The sequence below is a fragment of the Myotis nattereri genome (assembly GCF_964212035.1).
Source record: "Myotis nattereri genome assembly, chromosome: 14".
In the NCBI taxonomy this organism is placed as follows: domain Eukaryota; kingdom Metazoa; phylum Chordata; class Mammalia; order Chiroptera; family Vespertilionidae; genus Myotis; species Myotis nattereri.
In genome coordinates this window covers 36,451,837-36,476,711 of record NC_138089.1, presented here as the reverse complement: position 1 = coordinate 36,476,711, position 24,875 = coordinate 36,451,837, and the positions used below count along the sequence as shown (strand labels likewise).

General features: G+C 47.9%; 1 protein-coding gene across 4 annotated transcripts in view; it reads right to left on the bottom strand.

Moving 5' to 3' along the window:
• CPNE4 (copine 4) overlaps nucleotides 1-24,572 on the bottom strand; it is a 348,425-nt gene extending 323,853 nt beyond the window's left edge. Inside the window, exons 1-2 of one of the 4 annotated variants that reach the window (XM_081106179.1) lie at nucleotides 24,230-24,342; nucleotides 23,956-24,096 (exon numbers count right to left, since the gene is read on the bottom strand). In XM_081106179.1, the coding sequence (XP_080962305.1) occupies nucleotides 23,956-24,008 (53 nt within the window). In that variant the 5' untranslated portion in view covers nucleotides 24,009-24,096; nucleotides 24,230-24,342. Of the gene's footprint in view, nucleotides 1-20,600; nucleotides 21,037-23,955; nucleotides 24,171-24,229 lie in introns of those variants that run through there. The other 3 variants (XM_081106181.1, XM_081106178.1, XM_081106180.1) reach the window with 3 other exon arrangements.
• Between the last annotated feature and the right edge of the window lie 303 nt (nucleotides 24,573-24,875).

Genomic DNA, 24,875 nt, shown 5'->3' with positions numbered 1-24,875 from the left:
GTTTTTCTTAAAATGTTTTCAATTCCGAAGCTATCTTAACCTTTTTCTTGTCTAACACTGTCATTTGGGAGTAGGAAATGTACTCTAATTACATGGGAGTGTGTCCCACGGTATATGGGGAGGAACACACTTCTATTATCTTGTAATGTTTTATGTCCTTGGCTTGTGTCTTTCACAAGACACTTACTTAAATCACTCCTAATAAAATGTGGAACAAAACTGTTTGATGTATTCACTGATAGAATATTTATTGTCATTGCTTTCTTTTGCTAACATATTTTGCTAATAGGATGCAAAGATTCTGCACATCAAGTTACTTTCAGGAGCCAGAGAATCTGTACTCGGTGGCTTATCTTTAATCTGCGGCATTGCTTTGGCCCAAATCACTTCACATCTCTGGATCTAGGTTTTCCTTATTCATGACATGTGAAGTTGAATAAAAAAATGTCGAAACTGCCTTTTGGCAAAAACATTCTAGGGTAGCTTAGAGTGAGGCTTCTGTTTTCCACCAGGGCCATGTTCCTTCCCCCTTCCTTTCTGCTACAGGAACCCCTTTAACCAGGTTTCAACTAACGACGGAAGAGAAGGAAAGATCAAATAGACCCTAAGAATCACCACACTGTTCTTGGAAAGAAAAGGAATCATTTGTTTTAACTACACACACACACTCACACACACACACACACACACACGGTATATAATACGCCTAAATGTGAACATTTTAATAATCAATTATAATGCACCAATGAGAACATTCTCTTCTGAGCAGCCAGCAAATATTTGGTAAAGGAATTATTTCTTTACTTAAGGGCAAAAATCGAAAGGCCACAGCTGAGGGGACCCAGCCACCCTGTATCTCCCAAGCAGTGTTGCTGACGAGGCTAAGCCTTCAAGAGGACCTGACGGAACAATCGCAGAGAAATGCCAGCCTCAGGGGGAATACCCTTAGAATCTCCAGCCTCCATGGCTAGGCTGTCATCACAACGTGTATCGGTCACATTTCATTCCAGTCACTGCCACAAAAGACCCAAACACTGGGGTAAGCGGGCTGACCAGGCACTGCTATAAATTGGTTTTAGCTCCTAACACACACCTACTATGAAAACATCCGAGAACACAAATTAAATGTGCATATGATGAGCAACAAAAACGAGAGAGCTCCCTGACCTGTAGGATTGGACCATGTAAAAGGCAAGACGACCTCTAAGATCCTTTCAACCCTAATCTGCTGCAATAAAAAGAAACCAAAACTCCAACGACATGCCAGGCATTCCGTCCTGGATGGGACTCCACCGTGTCAGCCCGGCCACACTAGGAATCCCAACTGAAACCTTTGACTCCCAGGCTCGCTCAGCTCTCCCCCAGTCAGCCCACCAGCCCCCAAAGCAGTGCACTGGCTCACCTGAGAGCTGACAAAAATTAGTTGAAATTTCAACCACCAAGCTGAAAATTAGATTTCAATGCCCTCTCTTGTATTCAGACTTCCAGCCTAAGTAGCAGCATAGCAGCATAAAGTGACTGCTAACCAAGGTAGCTCTCAGATAAACTGGATGTTTCCCCTGAGCCCATCACCAGCAGACGAGAAACGGCATTTGGAGGGAAATATGGAAACTAGAGAGGACATGGCAGTACCCCCAGGAGAAGTCAAAGGGGCCCTGAAAGAGCGAAACAGCTTCCCCTGAAACGTTCCCTCGGAAAATAAAGCAACAGCAGCAACCAAAATGACCGGTACCACTGAGCTTTCACTGACACCAGTCCCCCTGCTGCACTGAAATTTTCTCTCCTCTCCAAATGTTAACATCCTATTTGCAACCCCAGTTTATATTTCTTCTCTGTAAGACTTTCCCAAGCCCATCCACCCTACAAAAAAAGGCTCCATTCTCTGGGCTCAAAACATGTCTCGTTTCACTCGCCCAGCAATAGTGCTCGCACTGTCTCGCATCATCTCACATTTTTGTTTTGTGACATCATGCAACAGTTACACTATCACTTGGCTCCTCACATGCTTGTACCTTGATTCCTAAATCTGATGTTCGCTCCCTGAAAGCGAAGTCCATCATCATTTTAGCTTTTCCCCCTAAGGCAGTAAACGGCACAGGTGGGTGTTCAATATATGCTCGTCGACTCAGGAAGGCAAACCAGGAAGGAAGGAGTGGAGGAAAGGTAACAGAACAAAAATCTCTCTCTCTCCCTGCAGAGCATGAAGGGAGACCCGTCTTGAAGGAGAAGGGATGAAAATCTCATGCAAGCGAAGGACAGGCTGCACCCGGGAGGCACCTCAAACGTCTGCCGAACTGAAGGAAGGATGGAAGGAAAGGAAGGCTGGGTGGGAGGAAAGGTGGATGGAAAAAATGAACAGGAAGACAATGAGGAGGGGAAAGAAGAAGAGGGGAGGATGGAGGGAGAGAGGGATGGGAGGAGGACAGAAGACCGGAAGAAAGGAAGGATGGAAAGAAAAATGGAAGGAAAGCTAGAAGAAAGGGTGGGAGGAAGGAGAAGGGAGAGTGGAAACGAGGGGCAAGGCTGGGATGCAGGACAAGTCTTACCCTTGGCTTTCCGGGTCTTCCATGCTTATCCTCGGTCCCTTTCTATTTCCGGAATGTCTCTTGGTGCCTTACGGGCCCCCCAGCACCTGGTTCCAGGCTTGCTGATGCACCTGCATAAAGCTGTGTGCGACCCCCTTCCAATGCCGATTGCTTCACAGGTCAGCACCCACCCTGTCCTGCCCAGAAGTGCCACCGACCCTGGGAAGTCAGCACCAGGAAGGCTGCATTCCGTGGCCCAGGACTGAGGGCTCTGGAGGGCGTCTGGGTATAAGCCTGAGGCACCACTGGCTCTCCACCAGGAGGTGCAGTGGGAGGCCTTCTCCTCTTATTTGTGCCAAGGCATCACATGACCCCCTCAGTCCACCGGCTTCCCAGGCAGCCCATCAGGGAATCCGGGCTCCAAGGCTCCATGGGGCGGGCGCAGGGGAGTGCCTTTGAGGACACTCATTGGCACACAGCCATGCCTCCCTCTCTGCCAACCCCCCGTGGCACTGCCATCATCCCTCCTCCACCCGCCTCCTCCATCCACCCCCCAGGGCCTCGACACTCAATTCAGAGTGTGCCCAGACAACACAGGAAGGCGGCAGCCTACATCTTGGCAAACGCACAACTCTTTGTGACAACCCCATGAAAGATCCCAGGCAGCTCCGGCTTCCCAAGATGTCTCCAACTCTACTGTTCTCCTTTCCCTCTAACAGAATAACCACGACTTTGTGAATGTTAATGTACTTAAAAAAAAAAATTGCCATGGGGGAACACATCCATTGAAGATACAATGAAGCAACTCTGGGTGGGAAAAGGAGAAGGTCTATGCCTTAGGGAGGTCCCTACACCCCTGAATCTGGATGCAGACTTTAGCCTGTGTGTTCACTTTTCAGGCAAGGAGCCCACAGTTCTCAATAGATGCTCTAAGGCAGCGGTTCTCAACCTGTGGGTCGCGACCCCTTTGGCGGTCGAACGACCCTTTCACAGGGGTCGCCTAAGACCATCCTGCATATCAGATATTTACATTACGATTCATAACAGTAGCAACATTACAGTTATGAAGTAGCAACGAAAATCATTTTATGGTCGGGTCACAACATGAGGAACTGTATTTAAAGGGCCAGAAGGTTGAGAACCACTGCTCTAAGGGAACTGTGATCCAAACAAGATTAAAACTACCACCCTATACGAGGCAAGAAGTGGGGGGAGGGGGAGTTATCCGTCAGGAAAAGAGGTCTTGCTTCGTTTGCCAAAGACAACTGAAGTTCATGAAAATGCATTTCCTAAAATTAACCTATTTCTCTAAGGTGACCATGAAATTTTAATATAGGAGCTTTCTTCCCCTTCCACTGCACATCTCAGAGGTACATCTGTCTTTGTACCCATCTATCGGTCTGTCTGTCTGTACCCACAAGCCCTGCAGCCCATATCTGCTGTGATCGCAAGAGAAGGCCATTTAAACCTGTGACACTTCATTAAGCACCTGCCCACCGCCATCCCGGCTCTAAATTAAAGTAAAGCCATTCCAAATGCACAAGCCTTGGAAATGCGCTCCCTCCTGCTCGTCCAAACACACTCTAAAAAGGAAAATAAGATGAGTGGTTTTCAAGGAGGTTGCAGTCTTAATATACCAAATCAGTGTCTTGAAACTTAAACTATTGCTGGGAGAATAACCCGGCATAGATGGGAAATATTTAAGGAAGCCCTGACATAAGCCCCGCTGAGACAGGAAGAGTGATTCGACTGCTGCAGCATACAAGGGGGCCGAGCAAAACCAGGGCGATGCACTTGAGCAAGCACGGAATAATGGGAAAATCCGCTCTATCACTTTATTTTAAAAAAAAAAAAAACTGTTAGCAAACTCTGCCGCTGTTAATCACTGCTCCCATATGGCACGGCTGCCACCTTTATGAATCATGCTTTATCTCGAAAAGAGTGTCCTGTATCACCTTCCCTTTGGCACGTCTCTCGGGAGTTGTGAAACAAGAACATGGGAAACGCTCTGAGGGTCTCCGTGCCAGGATCAGCATTTACCAATCAGACAGGCGAGAAAGCTGCACATGGTGAAAGCTGCACATGGTGGCCAACTCTGGGAAGCCGACTGTTAGCATCTTCACTTCCAAGCTGCAGAAACGGGGCCGCCTTTTCCTAAAAGGAACTTCACCTCTAAGGCTCTGCCTGGATTGCACTTGAAATCTTCTAAGCCCTGGGTGGGGAGTAGCCGGAAGACTCGGGTAGCTGTTGTTTTAGGTGGAGGATTTAAATAAATTTGATTCAGAGGAATGGGCACGGTATTGCACCACACTGTAGCACAATACACTAAAAGACAAACTTGGTGAATGACTGTAAACATACATTAAATGGGGCAGAAGGAGATACACATGTAAGGGGTAAGGATGGTTTTCCGTGATGCCCAATTACTTGAAAACACAGAACAACAGAGGTAACCAATACGAAATTCAGGATTCAGGAAAATTTGCCTTAAGGCTCTCCATTGACACAGTGATGTCACTTTACGGAACTGCAACATCAGCCATACTTCAGCAGATCAAAAAGCAGCCTCTCTGCCTCTCGCCCCAAGACTAACAGCTTTCAGAAGTTCTGAGTATGAGGAGCTCTCCGAAACTAAAAGCCCAGAGAGGAACAAATTCAGCTCCCCAGCGGAACTGGGCAGTCTGTCCATGCAACACGCCTCCCACCCGTGGAGCCTAAAGGGAGCAGATGCACTACGTATGTGGCACAAACTCTATCTTTCCAGGGTCGGTCCTGTCCTGTCCCTCCTACCCTTCTCTTCCCCAAAAGGGAGAAAGTGGCCTGGGTTCTGCAGGTGGAAGCCAAAAGCTCATGTGTGGGCTTCCCCTCCTCAGCCCAGGGCTGCCCAGGGTCCCCCTGCACTCGGCTGCCTGACCTGCCACGGTGCGTAAGTCACTTACCAGGATGGGAGGCCGGCAGGGCTGCTGCGTCTGAGCCCAGTGCTCCGGAGGCTGGAGTGCCTGGAAGGAAATCCCGGGAGCAGCCTGGGACCAGGACGCAGAGGCTGAGGCTCTGCTCACCTCTCAGCAGAGGCAGCGTGTCACCCTCCCAAATGAGTGGATTAATCAATGATAACCCCGCGGTCAGGTCTGTGGAAATGAGCAGATGGAAACCCTGGCGTTTTTTCCCCCAGCAAAGAGGACCGTGGGAACTCCATGGCATATGCTCTGAATCAGGAGTCAGCTACCCAAATCATTCCACAGAGCTGGAGCCTTGCTCCCAGGCTGGCACATGTCCTATTTCTCCCCGGGGGGGACGGGGGGAGGGGACACTAAGAGCCAGGACACTGCCATCACCTCTCCCCCTTCCATCCCCCACCAAGTGATCAATCTGGAGGTGTCTCCTCCCGGAACAATAATTTTGGAAACTCGTGGAAGTGTATGATTTTGGTACGTGAGTGAAGGGACCTAGGCCCATCTGGCACGTGACCAAGATTATGCCGAGAGCCGCTGAACACAGATCCATTCTTCAAGCCCATCTCCATAAAGCAACTCAGAACAGACATTAAGCAAAATGTTGATGCTCTCAACTCAAATCCCTTTGTTTCTCTCCATGTAAGACACTTGATATCACTGCCAGCAGGTGGTCATGCTTGTTGACCCTTCCTAATAATTCCAGCTGATGCTAAATGAATATGACAGGTGGTGACTCTCGAGGCCGTGGCTGTCGCTTTGGCAGACTGGGGTGCAAGGCACCAAGACTGTTTTACCTCCTCTCTCTCTAACATTATGTAGAATAGCCGTGCAAGAAGGATCCTTAAGAGATCAAATCTAACACTTTGATTTTATAACTGGGGAAATAAAACTCAGACCATAAGTCATTTATCTTGAAATGCATAATCATTCATCCTACAAGCTCCTACTGTGTGCAAGATCTTCACAATGCATAGCAACAAAATTTTATCAGTGAGCCCTGGCCAGTGTGGCTCAGTTGGTTGGGCATCATCTGAAAGGTTGCTAGTTCTATTCCCGGGCAAGGCACCTGCCTGGGCTGTGGGCTCCATCCCCCGTAGGGGAAGTGCAGGAGGCAGCCGATCAATGTTTCCCCTTCACATCAATGTTTCTGTTTCTGTTTCTCTCTCTCTCTCTTTCTCTCTCTCTCTCTCTCTCTCTCTCTCTCTCTCTCTCTCTCTCTCCCCATTCCCCTTCCTCTAAAAATCAATAAAAATATTTTTAAAACTTTTTCACTTAGATATTCAGTCCATATTTCAGAATAATATTCCCTTGGATTTTCTGAAGTTTATGTACATTTCCCACCTGGAGATGGCCAAATAGAGATATGCCCCAAGTGCACGTGTTAGCAAACTTCTTCTATAAAAAGCAAGGATAATAGGCTTCATGGGCCATACAGTCTCTGTTGCAACTACTGAGTTCTGCCATTGTAGAGTGAAAGCAGCAATAGGCAGTAAGAGGTGTGACTATGTTCCAATAAAACTTTATTTAAAAAAAAATAATAAAGTCTGCATGCTGGATTTGACCCAGGGGCTATATTTTGCTGACCTCTGCCCTCATGGGATCTCATATGACAATGACCTCATTGGGCTGCAGATCTCAAGTTTGCTTTAATTGGGTCTTATTTCAGCTCAAAACTCCCTTAGATTTGTTGAAAAATAACAGAATAAGGAGCTAAGGGCGTGAACGTTATAACCAGCTATTATAATTACGCGGACAGCACAGGGAAGGAATGGGGATCAGAAATAGAACTGTTCCTGACCAGCCACACAAAGACAGAAGTTTCCACCTAAGTAACCAAGCCCTGAGCCTCCCTAATGAATGTGATGTCTTCTCCCCAGCGAGGGACGATGATGCTCCCATGATATTAGGTAGGCTCCATCACCATGCCACTCCCATAGAGAAGAACTCTCATCCATCCCTGCTGGAGGCAAGTCTCAGCGAGGATGCTTAGCGTGGTCGGCAAGGCAGACACAGGGCAGAAGTGAAGGGTCAGTAGGTACGCAGGTCTGATCTTCTGTGAGCCCATTACCTGGGCTCACATTACAGGGTGGGCGAGTAAGAAACGGGTGGCCCAGCTGCCTCCCTGTTTGTGCGGTTTCAGAGAAAGGGGTTCTCCGAAGCGGCCCTTGCAGCCTGCAAAACCAACAGGGTTCATCACGTGGAGTGAGTGTGTATTGCTCACACGAGCCCATCAAGTCAGAACTTGAGAATTCTGGGCAAAAGCTCACAACTTAAAAATAGCACAAGAAACCTGGCTCAAAGGGCTCCCAGACAATGGCCCTCAGGAGATGTATCTCAGACACCCGGGGGACGTGAAGGTGCACCGGTGATTCAACAATCACTTATGCCTTAGACCCTCCTGTAGGTGCTTCTTTCCAGAAAGGTATTTCCTCCAAAAAAGTTACAATCCCCTGGCAAAATGCGCGCTGTACCCAGAGATGCTGTGTGCAGGAATGCCTGCTGCCCCGGGTCGACCATCAGAGATGCTTCGTGTCCAATTTCAGCGTTGAAGGAAGATGACAAGTGATCATCTAGCATCTCATGGTTTGGGTTGGCTTGTTTTGGCTATGGGATGTGCTATGTGACACCAAACATCTGGACAAACATTTTCAAAGTTTCTCTATGAACCAGTGACCCAGATGTTTGGTGTCGAAAAAATAAACAAATAATCCGACAATTGGCAGATCCCCTTCCTAACTTCTCATCCAAGGATCCGCTACCTCTAAATAAACCACACTAAGCTTGCTGCACTATCCCCCTTAGTTCTCTGGGTTCCATAAAAAGAAAAGGCAATTTGAATTCACTGATCATCAATTGAGAGCCACACTGTTATGTCAGCTCTGATTCCGTTGATTGTACTTGGTAAAACCTAACGACGCCATAAAACATCCCGAGTCAGTCAGAGAGAGCGCGTCAGTGTCGGAACAACCACGGACCATTACACACTGAAGGAAAATGTCTACTAGGACTTCTCATTCCCATTAGATAATGAGTGAAAATGATGGGGAAGGGCAGTATTTCGGTCGTTAGCCCGCGATTAAACCCGATTCGGCTGCCAACGTTACATCAAATCTGCAAGCCCTCGAGCCCAATCGTGCATCTACTTTTCTTCCTATTATGAGGCAGCGGGAGTGATCTCTCAGCATGCTCGGGCTTCCCTTGTGATGGCAACACGCGTCACAGGCTTTTATAAACTCTGTCTTCTTAAAAGCCCTCCGCTGGGGCAGAGGTCCTTCAGTGAACAGCAAAGCCACTATATCTTAGCTTGCTCTGTGATTGGCAATTTAATTGTTGCTTTTCCTTACCACAGACATATGCATACATACATACCATACATACATACATACATACACACATACATACAAAAAGGAAATTCCAAAGCAGGTTCCACTTTTCTGTAGGGAAGTCACCATCACTAGAAATATAAGCTAAAGCTTAAGAGAGACTCTTGTGTTTAAAAAACATGACTGAGAAGAGATGAGAAGTTTCTCATCTTTCATGGTGACCAAAGTCATTAAAACAAATTAGGGTTCAGAATCTGAGAATGATAGAGCTACTTGCAGTGCCATGGTTCTCAAAAGGTGAACCACTCTGTTGTAATTTCTAAGACAGTACATGTTGACAGATTTAACCCAAATAAACAAAAGCTCTTGGTGGGTTTTCCGTAATTGTTGAAAGTATAAAGGGGCCCTAAGACCAAAGAGTCTGAGAACCTCTGGTTCACTGGAAGTAAAATGGACTTTAAGTTTGTTTTGTCTTCTCTGCCTCCCGCTAGCTGTGTGACCTTAGCCAAGTTACTTAGCCTCTCTGGTCTTCCATTTTCTATGCAACAGACTATTCTTCGCAAGCCTGCTTCCCTACTGAAATATAATATCCAGGAGGTCAGGATTATGCCTGTAGTGTTCATTCTCTTCATTCCATAGTCCCAGAGCCTAGCACAGCCCATTGCTTCATACATAACAGGGTCTCAAGAAATAATTTTTTGAATTGATTGGCAGGAGGCTGTGAGGATTAAATAGGACAATATGGGTAAAGTGCTCAGTGAAGCACCTGGCACATGGCAAATGTCATAGGTGCTCAGTAAATGTCAGATCCCTTTCTTCACCACTAACGCTGTTCTCAGTTGCACCACACAGGAGAGAAAATGCACAGTTTACCTATAGACAGTGAAAGCTTCAGGTCCCCAAACTAACAGCATTAACATCACCCGAGAAATTATCACAGCTACCAATTATCTGGCTCCAACACTAGCCCCACTGGATCAGAAACTCTGGAGGGGGCCCACCAGTCTGTGTTGTAACAAGCCCTCGGGAGATTCTAATTTGTGCCCAAGGGTGAGAACCGTGGCTTTAAGATATGCATGGAGTCTCCCTGAAAAAAAAGTATTTTATGATAGTAGCATATAGGACTTCGATAGCAGACAGTTCTCCGTTGCTGGATGCCTAGGATCTCTTTTGGACAAAGGTAGGAGATACAGAAAGTCAACCACAACCAACATCTGTTTTGGGCCTTGCAGGGGGGAGTGACTGATTCTGGATTCTGGTTATGTGTCTGGGGGCCAGTGCTGAGCACGCTTTGCATTTGAATAAAGCTGGCACCAGCAGGAACAGAGGATGTTATACCTTGGAGAAGCCTCAGCATAACCCTCGAGTCATCTTTGTGGCCAGGCATAAAATCTGGGGGAGGGAACAGAGGTGGGCGAGGAGAGAGAAGGAAGGTAACTGGTTGTGTCTGTAGCTCTAGAAAGCATACATTTGATTGCTGATTTCTAGTTTTCACAACTCCCTTGCAACACAGCAAACCACTACCATTAGGGAAATTACTCATGAGTGCTAACCTTTGAGGGATGCCGCCAGCCGATAACAGCTGCAGTTTGAGTAAATTTCCATATGCCTGCAACAAGGTGGGCGCTGGGGATGTACAGATGCACACTGCACATGTCGAGGCTCACAGCTATCCTAAGGTGTGGGCACTATCGTAGTCTCATTTCACACCTGTAGAAATGGAGCTTCAAGAGATTAAGCAGAGGTGGGATTCAAGCCCAGGAATGCCTGACTCCAAATGTGTGCCCTTCGTGAGTAATTCTACCTATGTATATATCCACCACAGAGAATAGTCTTGCAAATATAATGAAGCACTTTCTAGATAGGGGCTACAATTCAAAGTTAATGCATAAACTAAACCTCCCGTAATAATCCTTGGAAAGAATCCCATCAATTGTTCACCAAATACAATGTGATATTGTATTACACACACAATGTTGTGCGGTACTATATCTGTGCAATCTCACACATTAACTTAGATTATAGAATATAGAGCACACAGTCAAAACATGAGTATTTTTAAAAAATGGGAGAAGATGTAGAGTTGATTTTAAGGAAGTTAAATGTACATGGTAGTCACCCACAAACAGGCCATAGGCTAAGGGAATGGGCAGGCACACAAGGTAACAGAAGCAGTGCTCTATGTACCAGAAGGTTCTAGCAGGAAGTACCTGGAAAAGCTTGTATTATGCCCGGGGAGAGGGCACACCCGAGCCTACAGATGTTATAAGGCAGGGGTGGTAGCAGAGCCAGACCTTGAGGGCAGGTGAAGGAGGATCTGAGCCTTCTTGAGAGAAGCTGACATACAGGATGGATAAGAAACAAAGATCATATGAACCAAGGATTTGAAAAAAACACCCTGGTCTTAGAAGCTGAGTTGGGATACCCTAGATTTGAGCCCTCCCCTTCTTCCCCAGTTGCTAGTGCTGTGTCATTGACCCAATCCTATCTAATAAAAGAGAAACATGGTAATTGGCTTACGACCGCTACCCTTCCCATTGGCTAATCAGGGCAATATGCAAATTAACTGCCAGCCAAGATGGCGGCTGGCAGCCAGGCAGCTTGAAACTAACATGAGGCTTGCTTGCTTCAGTGATGGAGTACTCCAACGTTCCCCGCCTGCCACTGCAGGTCTCTGAGCTGCAACTCTAAGCAACTATGTAACAAATATAGAAGCTAAACAAAACCCCAGAATCCTGCTTTAGTCCGCCGGGCTTCAGCCAGCAGGATCGCAACATTGTAAGCAAAGGCCAGAAACCTACTTTCAGCAGTGGAGGCCTAAGAGCTGGAGCCAAGCCTCAAAGCTAAAGCTGGCCCAGAATCAAAAAAGAAAAAAGAAAAAAAGGAGTGGTTGGGAGCTTCAGTCACCCCCAGCCTGAAAACAGCCCTCAGCCACTCACCCAGGCTGGCCAGGCACCCCAGCGGGGACCCCCACCCTGAAGGATGTGTGACCAGCTGCAAACAGCCATCATCCCCTCACCCAGGCTGGCCAGGCACCCCAGTGGGGACCCCCACCCTGATCCAGGACACCCTTCAGGGCAAACCAGCCGGCCCCCACCCATGCACCAGGCCTCTATCCTATATAGTAAAAGGGTAATATGCCTCCCAGCACCGGGATCAACGGAGCCGCAAGGCCTCCCGGCACCGGGATCAGCGTGACAGGGAGCAGCGCCCAAACCCCCTGATTGTCCTGTGGCTCTGTGTGTGACAGGGGGCAGGGCCACAACCTCCCTATCCACCCTGCTCTGTTCGTGACAGGGGAAGGTGCCCCAACCCCCTGATCGGCCCTGCTCTGTGTGTGACAGGGTGCGGCGCCCCAACCACACCCCCCCCCATGGGCCCTGCTCTGTGTGTGATGGGGTAGAGCCATAACCTCATCATCGGCCCTGCCCTGAGTGTGAGAGTGGCGGCGCCCCAACCCCTTGATTGGCCCTGCTCTGTGCGTGACAGGGTACAGAGCCCTAACCCCCCTGATGGGCCCTGCTCTGTGAGTGACAGGGGGCAGTGCCCCAACCCCCTGATTGGCCCTGCTCTGTGCGTGACAGGGGGTGGCACCGCAACCTCCCCATCGACCCTGCCTTGAGTGTGACAGGGGGCGGTGCCCCAACTCCCCAATCGGCCCTACCCTGAGGGTGACTGAGGGTGGCATCACAACCTCCCGATCACCCTGCTCTGTGCATGACAGGGGGCGGCGCCCCAACTCCCCAATCGGCCCTGCTCTGAGCCCAACCAGGGGCTGCACCTAGGGATTGGGCCTGCCCTCTGCCACCCGGGAGCAGGCCTAAGCCAGCAGGTCGTTATCTCCCGAGGGGTCCCAGACTGTGAGAGGGCACAGGCCGGGCTGAGGGACGCCCCCCCCCCCCCGAGTGCACAAATTTTTGTGCACCGGGCCTCTAGTCTATATAATAAAAGCCTAAGAGACCATTATGGTGGAATGATCAGAATGACCGGTCGTTATGATGCTCACTGACCACCAGGGGACAGATGCTCAACACAGGAGCTGCCCCCTGGTGGTCAGTGCATTTCCACAGGGGGAGCGCCACTCAGTCAGAAGCCGGGCTCACGGCTGGTGAGCACAGCAGTGGTGGCAGTAACCTCTCCCGCCTGCACAGCAGTGCTAAGGAACAGCAAGCAGGCGGGCAGTAATGAGCGAGGGGTCCTGGACTGTGAGAGGGTGCAGGCCAAGCTGAAGGACCCCTCCCCTTCCAGTGCACAAATTTCATGCATTGGGCCTCTAGTTAGTTATAAAATGGGACTAATAATATTGGATCCACAGAATATGTATTTATAGTGATTGTGTATGTGTTTGTTTATATAGTGCAATAATTTTATTTCTTCTGCAAGATAAACATGTATTATCTGAAATAAATTAAAATTACTTCTTTAACTGAGGACAGAGAGCAGGAGTGAGGGAGTAAGAAAAACTAATGCTTAGTGCACACCTATGATGCGGGTCCTTTGCTACTGAATATAGCTTTATCCCTATTGTTACAAATGAGGGAATAAGGCTCAGTTAGAGAGGTTTAGTAACTTTCCCCTAAGCCAAACAGGTCCTGAGTGGCAGAACCAGGATTTGAATCAAGTCTGGCTACCTTCTAAGCTTACACCATTATCGTAACAAAACTTGACAAATATTTGTCTTTATCAAAGTGCATTACAACCTAGGGGTTTTTTGTGGGGTTTTTTTTGGCACATTCCTGAATAAGAATAAGGAAGAAAGAAACAGCATTGATCATGAAGTCAACCAAGATTGCTTGACCAACCACTAGATGCCTCGCCCTGTTTGGGGTTCAGTAGTGAACAAAACAGGAAGAGTCCTGCTCTCATGAAGGGCCCAAGGACCTCCAACCAGCATTGGCGGTGATCCCACCTTGCTGATTGCCTCATCTGGAAACTGGGAAGGGGTGTGCCTAATTGTGTGTGACTGTCCAGCTCTCAGAGTCTCTGATTCCATAGGAAACATTTATTGTCCTGTCCTTTAAAATTCCTTCAGGCCATCAGCTGCCCCCAAAATCAACGATTTCCACCCCTTCCCTCTAATCAGGCCTTTCCTCCAACATGATTCATACACAATCAACTCACAGGATTTATGGAGAAAAAGAATCCAACTGGGCTTCTCAGGAGCTTTGCCATCTACCTGGCCAGATAAAATTAACACACCCGCCCCAAGGTGCCCATCCTGGATACAGAGCCACACGAACTCAGGCGCAAAACTCCCTGAATGTTGCATTTTGTCGCTGACATCAAATCAGGCATCCCCGTACCCCCAGTGCCTACTAATAAATTAAAAGCTTTTCTGTCACTTTAATGATGCTGATAAAGCATTCCTTTCCACCACTGTACCATCATTATTTTCCATTTTTGTTCATGCTTGTATTTGGCTCATACACCTTTCTCAATATCCTAAAAATGGAACCCTTATTTAGATTGTTCCAGATACACCACTTACCGGTAAGGATCTTGCTGTTATATTTCTATCACGTTTCCTTTAAAAATCATGTTCCTGTTTAAATGGAGGAAGTCAATTGCATAGGCATTTATCTCTTGATATTGATGAAATTAGTACATACAGGGCAGTGGTACAAGCTGAGTGGATTTAAGAACCTCGATTAGCACCATTAAATATATATAAGAACCAAAGTGTATGCGGAGTGAGATTCCCCTCCCCCTTCTTCTCCACAGACCCTGTTCCCTGAAATACAAGGAGAGGAAAAAAAAACACCTGAATGTGAAGGACTTGAGGGACCATTTTCCAGGCTCTTTGACACAAAGCCAGTGACTCTGGTATGTCTTACCCACATCATTTGTTCAGCTCTCTCCTCACACTTTCCACTGCGGGTTTTCATGTTTCTTCTCACACACCTGTCTGCCCCTCAGGCCTGCGACTTCAAAAGAGATGAACTTCACATTTATGTCCAGTGCCTAGCATAGCTTTTGGCATTAAGGCTGTGATCAATTATTATTCAACAAACAAACGAGACCCTTCTGTAGATGTGGAGGCAGAAGAAAGAGGCTCAGAGGGAAAGGAAAGGAAGCAGTTCTGGGAGACTCTCAAGAGAAAGGGCACGGGAACTAGTATTTGCCTGCCTACCAAAATTCCAGACACTAGCCTGGCTGGTGTGGCTCAGTGGTTGAGCATCAACCTATGAACCAGGAGGTCAGGGTTCAATTCCCGGTCAGGGCACATGCCCAGGTTTCAGGCTTCATCTCCTCCATGCAGGAGGCAGCCAATCAATGATTCTCTCTCATCAGTGATGTTTCTATGTCTCTCTCTCTCTCCCTTTCTCTCTCTCTTTCTAAATAGCAATAAAGAAAAAAAATTAAAATACCGGAAACTTTTAAACACTTCACATTGACAATCATTATTAGTTCCATTTTCCAGATGCTAACACTCATGCAGGTGAAGTGATTCACTCAAAGACCTGCAGCTTGAAAGCTATAAACCCAAGATTCAAACCAGGTAGTTCTGGATCCCGAGTTCTGCCTCTGAGCAGCCAGACTCCAGACTGCCAGGCAAAATCCTGAGAGCGGTCAGACTGCCCAGCCACTGGGCAGCCCAACCAGGCACTGGAAGCGCCCCACCTGGTGCTGAAGGCAAAACCTGTGTCCCCTCTCTGCAGCGAGGTAATTTGGGCTGGAGAGTGAGAGGTGACCGAAAAACCCATACTTCACACCTGGGCACCTCTTTGGGGTTCTGTCAAAACCCATCTCTGAGCCTTCAAGTCCCTCTCATGGTCCGGGGAGGTGGGCTCCGCCGGTGCTCTGGCGCCCTCTAGCGACCATCCTCTCTAATGCCAACTCGCTCCCACCCTTCCCTCTTGCCTCACCAACCCCTAGGGCTGCCCTGGCCTTGGACCCCTGTCAGCCTGGTTTTGTTCCTCTTCTCTCTCGAAGAGAAATGAACTTCCCTACAGATGTTTGGGATCTCTCGGATAAGGAAGGCCTTTTAGTCAATATACCTTAACCCTCAGAAGGTTTCTAGAATTAACCTGAAATACTGTAGTTTCCCCCTGATGTTTTCTAGTTTTCTAAATAATAAGAGATAATTGTGTTCTACACCAAAGATAGAAAAGCAACATTTTAGAAAGTTTGTTCATTTTGCATGCACCTTTCATTTAAGACAGAAAAAGGGATTCCCCTGTGGGTTCCTGGAACTGTAAACACTCATAACATCTCTGTTTACATTACTGACTCGGTTGTGACATTTAAAATAGGAAGCTAAGACCGCATGAGCAATTCTTCACAAAACATGCACATTAACAGGCATGGCTGCAGACAATGACTTTGTATAAATTTAATCATCTCTATTGGGTAAGTATTACACTGGCTCCTAGAGACAGCAATGTAATAAGTCCCAAGCCTACTCCTCCAAACCCTCCAATGGATGTGGGATTCCCACCCCTCTACCCCCCACCCCCACCCTCCACCCCCCCACCAAACCATCCCCAACTCAGTAAAGATTATCAGTACATGTGGCGCCAGAGATTGGCGCCACCACAGTAATTATCTCCAGGGAACTTGAGTCTCTCTATGAGAGGAGTAATCAACAGGGCTGTTGAATGAGTCCCCTGATCTTGAGCAAGTCATCTCTCTAAGGTTCAGTTTCTGCATCTGTCAAATTAAACAGCTCGAGTCCATAGATTATCCCCACATTCTCTTCCTGTTCTGAGAGTCATAGATTCGAAGTGATGAAGTTGTTGTTCACAGCACAGAGATGAACATACCACAGGCCAGCGTAGGTGGTCGCCCCCTACCCCCCTGAGTGTACTAAAGTCATAGGACTGGAATAAGCCTTCCCAAATTGGTCATCCTGGTCACTTTCAGCTCTTCAAGACCTGCCTTCAGGTCTTCAGTATTTACTGAGCTAAGAGCTATGGTTCACAATCCGCTTTCCTGAGAAGACAGCAGCCAAATAAAGGATTCCCTGGGATTTGCCAACTTAAGGAAAACATACTATGAATCATATATATTTAGTAGTTCATGGACTAAACAGAAAGCTCCACGTACATGAGGTTTCTAGCAGAGAAAAGACTGAAAGTATTGTGCAGTCACAAGTTTTATTAGATACCCACTGGTTGAATTCAATGCTAATGGAGGCCTTACTATATAGTGTCTATTTCAAGTAACATAGAAGAGACAGTACATCCTGCCTGACCCAGTTATTGAGCCTGATTTTAGACCTACCACCAACCTTCACATAAACACCTTACCCAAAAAATGCATTTGTACTCTAACCCCTTAATTTTCATAATATGCTCGCCTCAAAAGAAAAACCATTGTAGAATTTTTAGGGCAATCCTAAAAAGCATGAAGGTCTTGTAATCTGTTCTTTACCATCTACATTCAATCAGGAGAAAGTCAGAGTCGAATGCAACTCTATTATTGTATGCCGCGAGGTCAGTTCTAATGCACTATAGGATGGTCTTGAACCATGTGACATTTTTAAATGCATTTTGAATTTTCTGTCTTGATATTTTGTGACTTAATATACTGACTACGGTTGCCAAGGAAATATGACTTGGGGTTATATATGGATCCAAAGGGGCTTTGTGGTTTAAAAAATATATTAACAAGACAAAAATGGAAAGATCAAATACAGAGAACAAATTTAGCTTTTTTTTCCCTTCAAAATGCATACCGACCTGCAGGCTATGTCTCTGATTAAAAAGTACAAAAAGACTCAAGAAGTGGCTTTCCCAGCTCCAGAAGAGACTTTCTCCCCAACAGCCAAGTTGCCACCATCAGAGGAGCCCTCTCACCTTCTGTTTGGGATTCAGATCCCTGTGACAGTGTGCGGCACCGATTACACACAGGAGCCGCTCACCTCCGATACGTTTACCTCCAAATGGAAAGTCCTTTCTTTATGTGACTAAAGGTGGCCGTCATGGACCAGCGTCTTACAAATCAGGGAACTTATAAAATGAAGACAGAGAAAGGCCCAGCACAAGCCATACACACACATTCAGTTATGTTCCGAAAGATTCACATGCAGATGAAAATAGAGATTCCACCATTAACCCATTTTTTTAATCCATAATTATTACTTAGAGTCGGTATAACTTTGAAGTGTTCAGTCATGATGGCGGACTCAGTCTGAAGATGGGAACAAGCAAAGCTGCTGTTCGTTGGAAGACTACATACAACGTCTCTGGAAACAGATAACATCTTTGCTTCCCATGAACTGAAATGAGGTCTTTTTAAATTAAAAATCCTCACGCAGATCAAGAAACACTTGAATGCAAGACACTCTTTAATTAAAACTTCTAAAAGCAGGCTCCCCTTAAGACAAACTGATGAGTCAAGCAAAATGCTATGTTGCCACCAGATAGCTGGAGATAAACAGAAGTCTGAGAAGCACAATTAAAAAACAACTCAGAAACCCCAGGGCAATTATTTTAAAAGGAATATTTAGAAGCTCCAGTAAAGTGGTTGTCCCATGCTGGGAAGTACAACAGACCCCATCTGCGCCTGCTCCCACTAAAGCAGGATGGGCCTATGTCTGGAAGAATAAAAAGGAGGCTGACCACTCAAAGGAGAGGCGTAGGTCTGGGACGGGACGGCGAGAGCATTCACATGGTAACACAGGACTAGACCCTTGGTTCCATTATAGGCAAGCTCTTGCCACTCAACCATTCAACACTGCCCAGGATTTGACATCCACTCCTTCTATGAACTGACACTTCCTTTTTTTTATGTGACGACCAGGGGACATCACCTGGTTTTGATGTGGTTTGAGTTTGATGCTGTAAAACCCTCAGAATCTTCCCATCAGGGACAATGAGTAGAATCTGGTCTTTATTAGGACCCACTAGTACTAGTAACACAGGTGTTCTAACCGTAATTGCCAATCCTATTTTTATCCGCCTCCCAGGTGTGACCACCTTTGACCTACTCTGAGCTCAACCCCCTGGTCTGCTAGAGCGACTTTGTTCAGCCTTTCTTTAAAAATGGACAGGCAAATCAAACGAATTTAACCTAGAGGCAGCAGCTCAGTAAGGGAAATGAAAACATCAGAAGTTATCGAATGGAAGCCACAGCCATCCTGAGCTCTGTCTTATCTGCTGGGTCATAAAAAGAAACGGGACCTTCCTAAACTTAAAGGGCATAAAAAAAAAAAGGAAAGTTGTTGCTTCTCTCTGACTCCTGGGGGATGTGCTATGCAGTTCAACCAGTATATACTCACTACAATATATCATCCTGGATTCAAAACACCTAGGCTCTAGGAAAGGTGTGTGTGTGTGTGTGTGTGTGTGTGTGTGTGTGTGTGTGTGTAGGGGGAGGGTGTTGTTTGAGAATAGGGATGCTAAGAGGGCAGTAGAAAGAAGGAATGGGCAGAAAAGAATATTTCATTTGAAGATAAAGTAGTTTTTCCATAAGAGCAGGGTTTCATCATCGTTTCAGGAGAACACTAGTTTAGAGTACCTTGGACAGCAAAAAAAAAAAAAAAATGCTGTTTAAGAAACCGAGAAGCAATGAGCCAAGAACCACCAGAGCAATGCATTAAAAATTCCTGGCAAAGCAGCAAGAGGGTGAGGGTTGGCTTTGCATAGTTTTGAACGCAGGTGTACAGGAGCAGGGAGTCTCCCAAAGGCACTGAAATCCTAGGGCATTGGCGGGTCAGTGGGGGCAGGAGGGGGGAGGGGGACTCTGTTATTTCTCTAGCAACGTTTCCCCGGGCTCTCCCCCCTCTCCTTCTGCTTCCTTCCCTCCCCCTCCGGAACCCCCATGGCGCGCACTTCACACGCTCCAGGGACGGGATCTTCAACTCTGCAGCCGGCGATTTCTGCGGGAGCCTGGCCAGCTCTGGACTGGAAGCCAGTCTCGCAAGGCCGCCAGGGACGCGGCCGGGTCTGGGGGGCCGGTGAAAACCAGGGCCTTAAAGCCCACCCACCCACCCTCCCACTTCCTTCAGGAGGAAGGATGGGTGCGTCTGCTAAGAGCATCCATCTCTCAGCTTCCCCTTCTCCCCACCGGATGGTCATCGACACTCATTAGACTTGGCGTGGGGCACCTCCTAAGGGTCCCCCTCGGTCCCACCCTAACAATCCGGGGCGTCTGCGATGCCACATCTCTTCAGTCGGCTTTGGCTAGCGCTTCCGGGGGTCCCTCCAGCCCTCGCCCGGTCCCCTGACGCCCCTGGCTACTTCACTTTACAGAGGAAGGGGTGCTGAAGAACTTGGCTGAATCAAGGGACTTGCAAGCCTATTGATTAGCTTAAAGCCCGGAGCCCCGGGCGAGCGCGACGGGAGAATTGGGAGGTTTTGTAAAGAGGTTGGGAGGAGGCAGAGAGGCCGAACCCACCGCCGCTAGGTGAAGCCATTGGAAACCTCTCCGATCCCCCAGCGCTTTCTCGCCAGCGGAGGGAGAGCAGCAACTTCGGCCAGGACTCTGCTCCCCTCCTCCCCTCGGTCTGCACCTGCCCTGCCCCCCTCCCCCCTCCAGGACTTCCAGGACCGGCCACTCGGCGGGCGCACCGGGTCCCCCTCCGCGCGGCCTCCCTCCCCACGCGCCCCACCTCCCCACGCGCCCCACCCTACCTGGGCGAGCCGGGCGAGCTGGAAGGGATCAAATCAAAGTTCCCTCGCATGAAAGCCTGTGCTGGCAGCCCATCCTTAGCACCACCACAGCAGCGATAAACAAGCAAATCCGAGCGCAACCCAGGGCATCTCAAAAGTTGGTCTTACTGCGCAGCAGCCCCAACACACTTTGCAACCGCAGCGCCCCCGGAACACAGGAATGCAGAGTTGGCGTTTGCTTACCTGGGTGTGCCAACCTCGAGGAGTAGAAAGAGAATTCGGCCCGGGACCGGTCTGCCCCGCCCCCAGGATGCAAAATGCAAAATCCGGCTTTGGAGTGGAGGTGGTCGGTGTGGAGTGGTGCAGGGGGCTCGGGCTTCCCCCCCCCCCTCCCCCTCGTCCTCCGAACCAGTTTAAAAGCAGCGGGTGGAAAAGATGCTGGGAGGAGAGTTTGGTCTCTCCGGAAACCCTGACTCCATTCTTGGTGGTGGGGGCTGGGGAAAGGAGAAAACGCTGCGGGGAGCAGCCTGGTCCTCAGTGAACTCACAGTAAAGTGGCAGGTACGGGGGGAGGGAGGGAGCGGAGAGGAGCCAGGGAGAAAGGAAGGAAAGAGAGTAGGGGAGGCGAGCGGGTGGCGGGGAGATGGCAGCTTCTCAGAGAGATTTCCACCTTCTGACGAAACCCATGCGCCCAGCAACCCGCGAGATACTAGTTGGGAAACCTCCGCGCGAGCGCCCCCTGGGGGGTTCCGGCGGCGAGAGCGCTGCCCCGGGCACGCGAGTCCGCGGCCCCGCCCCGGGCTGGGCGGGTGACGCGCGGTGGTCCAGCCGCGTCCACAGCCCAGGCTCCCCGCCCAGCTCCATCGCTCACACCTGCTCCCGGGGACATTTCCGTTCTCCAAGTGCGTGGACCGCATCGCCACTTGGGGGTGGAGCGGTCCTATCTGCGAGCGGGTGGGATTGATTTTTTTTTTTTCTTTTGCACAGATTCAAGGAAACTCCTTGGATGCATGTCCACTCCCACCAAAAAGGAGGAGATCGCTCACCTCGTGTATGATGGGAACCCGATAATTATTTTTTTTTAGTAAATGCATGAAAAAATGAACGGACAACCTGGCTTTTTGTTCATGCCTAATGTCTTTCTGAATACATCCATCTCACAAATAAGATTTTTTAAGTGCTTAGGAAATGCCTGTGTATAAAAATAGACACAAACACGCTGACTGGTGGAAGGGGGGACCACTGCCTCATGTTATGAAGCACTTTGGAAAGTGTAGCTTCCCTGTTCCAAACTTACTCAGCCACATTCAGACAACTGAGCAAGGGGGGGAACGTATTGTGTCTGATTGTTTCTATAACAGAAGATCCACTAGACAACTCAGCATGTAAATATTGTCAGAATCACAAATCAGACTTCAGAATCCGTAGGGTTCAGAGAAGACTGGCACTGAGGTGGCACGGAGGATGCCACAATAATACCGATAGGGACCTAGGGCCGTCAGAGGGCCTGCACTCCATCCTCTTTCAGTGGTTCTCAACCTTCCTAATGCCGCGACCCTTTAACACAGTCCCTCATGTTGTGGTGACCCCCAACCACAAAATTATTTTCGTTGCTACTTCACAACTGTAATTTTGCTAAGGTTATGAATCGTAATGTACATATCTGATATGCAGGATGTGTTTTCATTGTTCGCGACCCACAGGTTGAGAACCGCTGAAACCAGTCTCCCTTCATGTAAGGCGGTTATCCGCCAAGCGCCTTTCACCAACCACAGAGCTCTCAATTTCAAAGTCATAGAAGGAGAAATAATAGGGTGAGAGGCAGGCGCCCCACTAATAGTTCTGTGGTGGCAATGAAGAACTTGGAAAGGAAGAAAAAAAGCCCTTCAGAAAGAAAGAAAAAAACACATTTTCATCCCTCAAGTCACCTCTCAAGATCTTCTAAAGTAGGAAAACATTAAGCATGGTCCCTAGAAAGGATCTTAGGGGGGGTTGTCTGTAGACGGAAGCTCCTTTGATTCGCTTTGATTGGAAAAACTTGGGTGGGGTCCTGTGATCGAGCACATGCAGATCACTGTGGCCTTGGGATATGGGAGTGCACTAATGCGCCGGGCCCCCCACAGTGCGGGAGCATTTAGCTCATGCTATAGCCCTCCTGGAGCCAGGGTGTCGCCCCACCTGGTTCACACTGAGAGTGAAACACAGGGTCGGTTCCCCCAAAGGAAATGCAGGGTCTTCCTACCGAGAAAGGAGAGATGGATGCTGGCCAGGCAACGCCAGCATATGTTCACTAAATATAAAAATATTAAGTCCGAAAATATCCCTTTCAGGTTTAATGGAGACGTAGCCTCAACGGTTAACTTAAGTTTGAGCTGGATTGAGCAAAGAAAGATGAAAAGAAGAGGAAGGAAAGTCATTAAGCATTTCCTTGCATGTTGCCTGTGTCCTCTGAAATTTAAGTCCCATGAAGGCGGGTCCTACTCTGTTTTGTTGTCTTGTTCATGATTATAACCCCAATGCCCAGTGCCTAATGCAATGTGTACTACTTAGCAGGTAACCAACAAACATTTGGTTAAACTTTTTTAAAATTTTTTAAATTTATTTTTATTTTTTAAACTGATTTTAGAGAGAGGGGGGAAGGGAGAGGGATAGATAGAAAAATCCATGAGAGAGAAATATCAGTGGCTGCCTCCAGCATGCCCCCTACCCGGGCAATGTTATGACCTCTTGGTTCATCATGGGTCAGTGCTCAACAACCACTGAGCCACACCAGCTGGGCCGTTAAATTTTTAAAAACGCCTTAGAGATCATTCAACACAAATCTCTTATTTTATAGGTAAGAGAAGAAGAATCAAGATGTGCTGAGCAGGTAGTTTCCAGACAATCTGGTAGGCACTCTATTGACCATCCCATTTAATTTTCTCAACTACTCACCTGAGTAGGTTTTATTATATCTACACACACACACACACACACACACACACACACACACACACAACTGGGTTTATGTTGTCAGGATAACCACACCAGGGAACACAACTAGTTAATGGGAGAACCCCGAGTGTTCACTGAGGCAGCCTCTGAAGGACCAGCTCAGAGTAACTGGACATGAACCTGAGAACGGAAGTAATAGAGCCGGAACCCATAGGGAAGAGCCCAGGGCTATCATGTGTGGTCCCCTGTGTTAGAAGCATAGACACACAAATGAAACGCAACGCCACAACGTGTGACAAATACGCTCTCCTCTGCCAGCAGCCTTCAGCTCCCTAATTAGAAACAAACAGTCGCCTGCCTGCAAGCCGGTGTGCGGAACACACGTGCAACTTTATGCCAGAAACTTGGATTTTTTTTCCTCCAGGCATGACACTGAAGGTAAATTCAGAGAGGCTCCTTGCAGGGCACAGAAAGCAGAATTTCCTCCCACGTCTCGCATGAAACCAACAGCTCATCTCTACAGATAGAGACACCTAATCAGTTAATGAACTAGGGTCGCAGTCATTGAATGAACTAGGGTCGCAGTCGTTGAGCCCACGGCAAGCTGCTCACCAGAGTCCCTCCGACAATGGTGACAGCCAAATCCCCTGATCTGTATCACTCACCTCCTCCCAACTCTCCTTTTCATGGATGCTGAGCTGCTGGGTTCCACAGCCATAGTCAAAATTCTCTCGAGCCACGGCGCCGCCGGTGTTCCCAAGCCGCAGAGGGGGCTCCAGCTCTGGGTAGCTTCACCAGCCCGGTCTCTGTTTAATAACATAAGGGGAGGCATTCGCTCGCTGTCCTATGCCAATATGAAAGGCACCTCACCCATCAGTGTGACAAGTGAAACGCTGGAACGGAGCCAGGGAACAAAAGGGAAGAAATGTGGATTCTTACCAAGGCAGTTGATACCATGTTGTAAAGGGCAGCAGATGATGAAGGGGAAAAGCAGGCAGAGTCGGTGCCCCGCGTTAAAAACCTTGGATCCTTCCCTGAATGAGTCAGGATGAGCATTTTGTTTGGAAATGGAATTTCTGTCTCCTTTCTTCCTTTCTTTCTTTCTTTCTTTCTTTCTTTCTTTCTTTCTTTCTTTCTTCCTTCCTTCCTTCCTTCCTTCCTTCCTTCCTTCCTTTCTTTCTTCCTTCCTTCCTTCCTTCCTTCCTTCCTTCCTTCCTTCCTTCCTTCCTTCCTTTCTTCCTTCCTTCCTTCCTTCCTTCCTTCCTTCCTTCCTTCCTTCCTTTCTTCCTTCCTTCCTTCCTTCCTTCCTTCCTTCCTTCCTTTCTTTCTTTCTTTCTTTCTTTCTTTCTTTCTTTCTTTCTTTCTTTCTTTCTTCCTCTCAGCTGTAGGATGGTTCACACTCAACTAGTCAAGGGGGCTGCTGTAAATAACAGGATCTATTTTTGAGGCTTTGGATCAAATAAGAACCTTGAGTTTCTCCCTAGGGTTATTTATAGCTCAAAATGTGTTTTTGTTTTTTTTTTTATTTCATGTGATTTTGAGAACTGACTGATCTGTCTACCTCTGGTGTTTCGGTACATGCCTG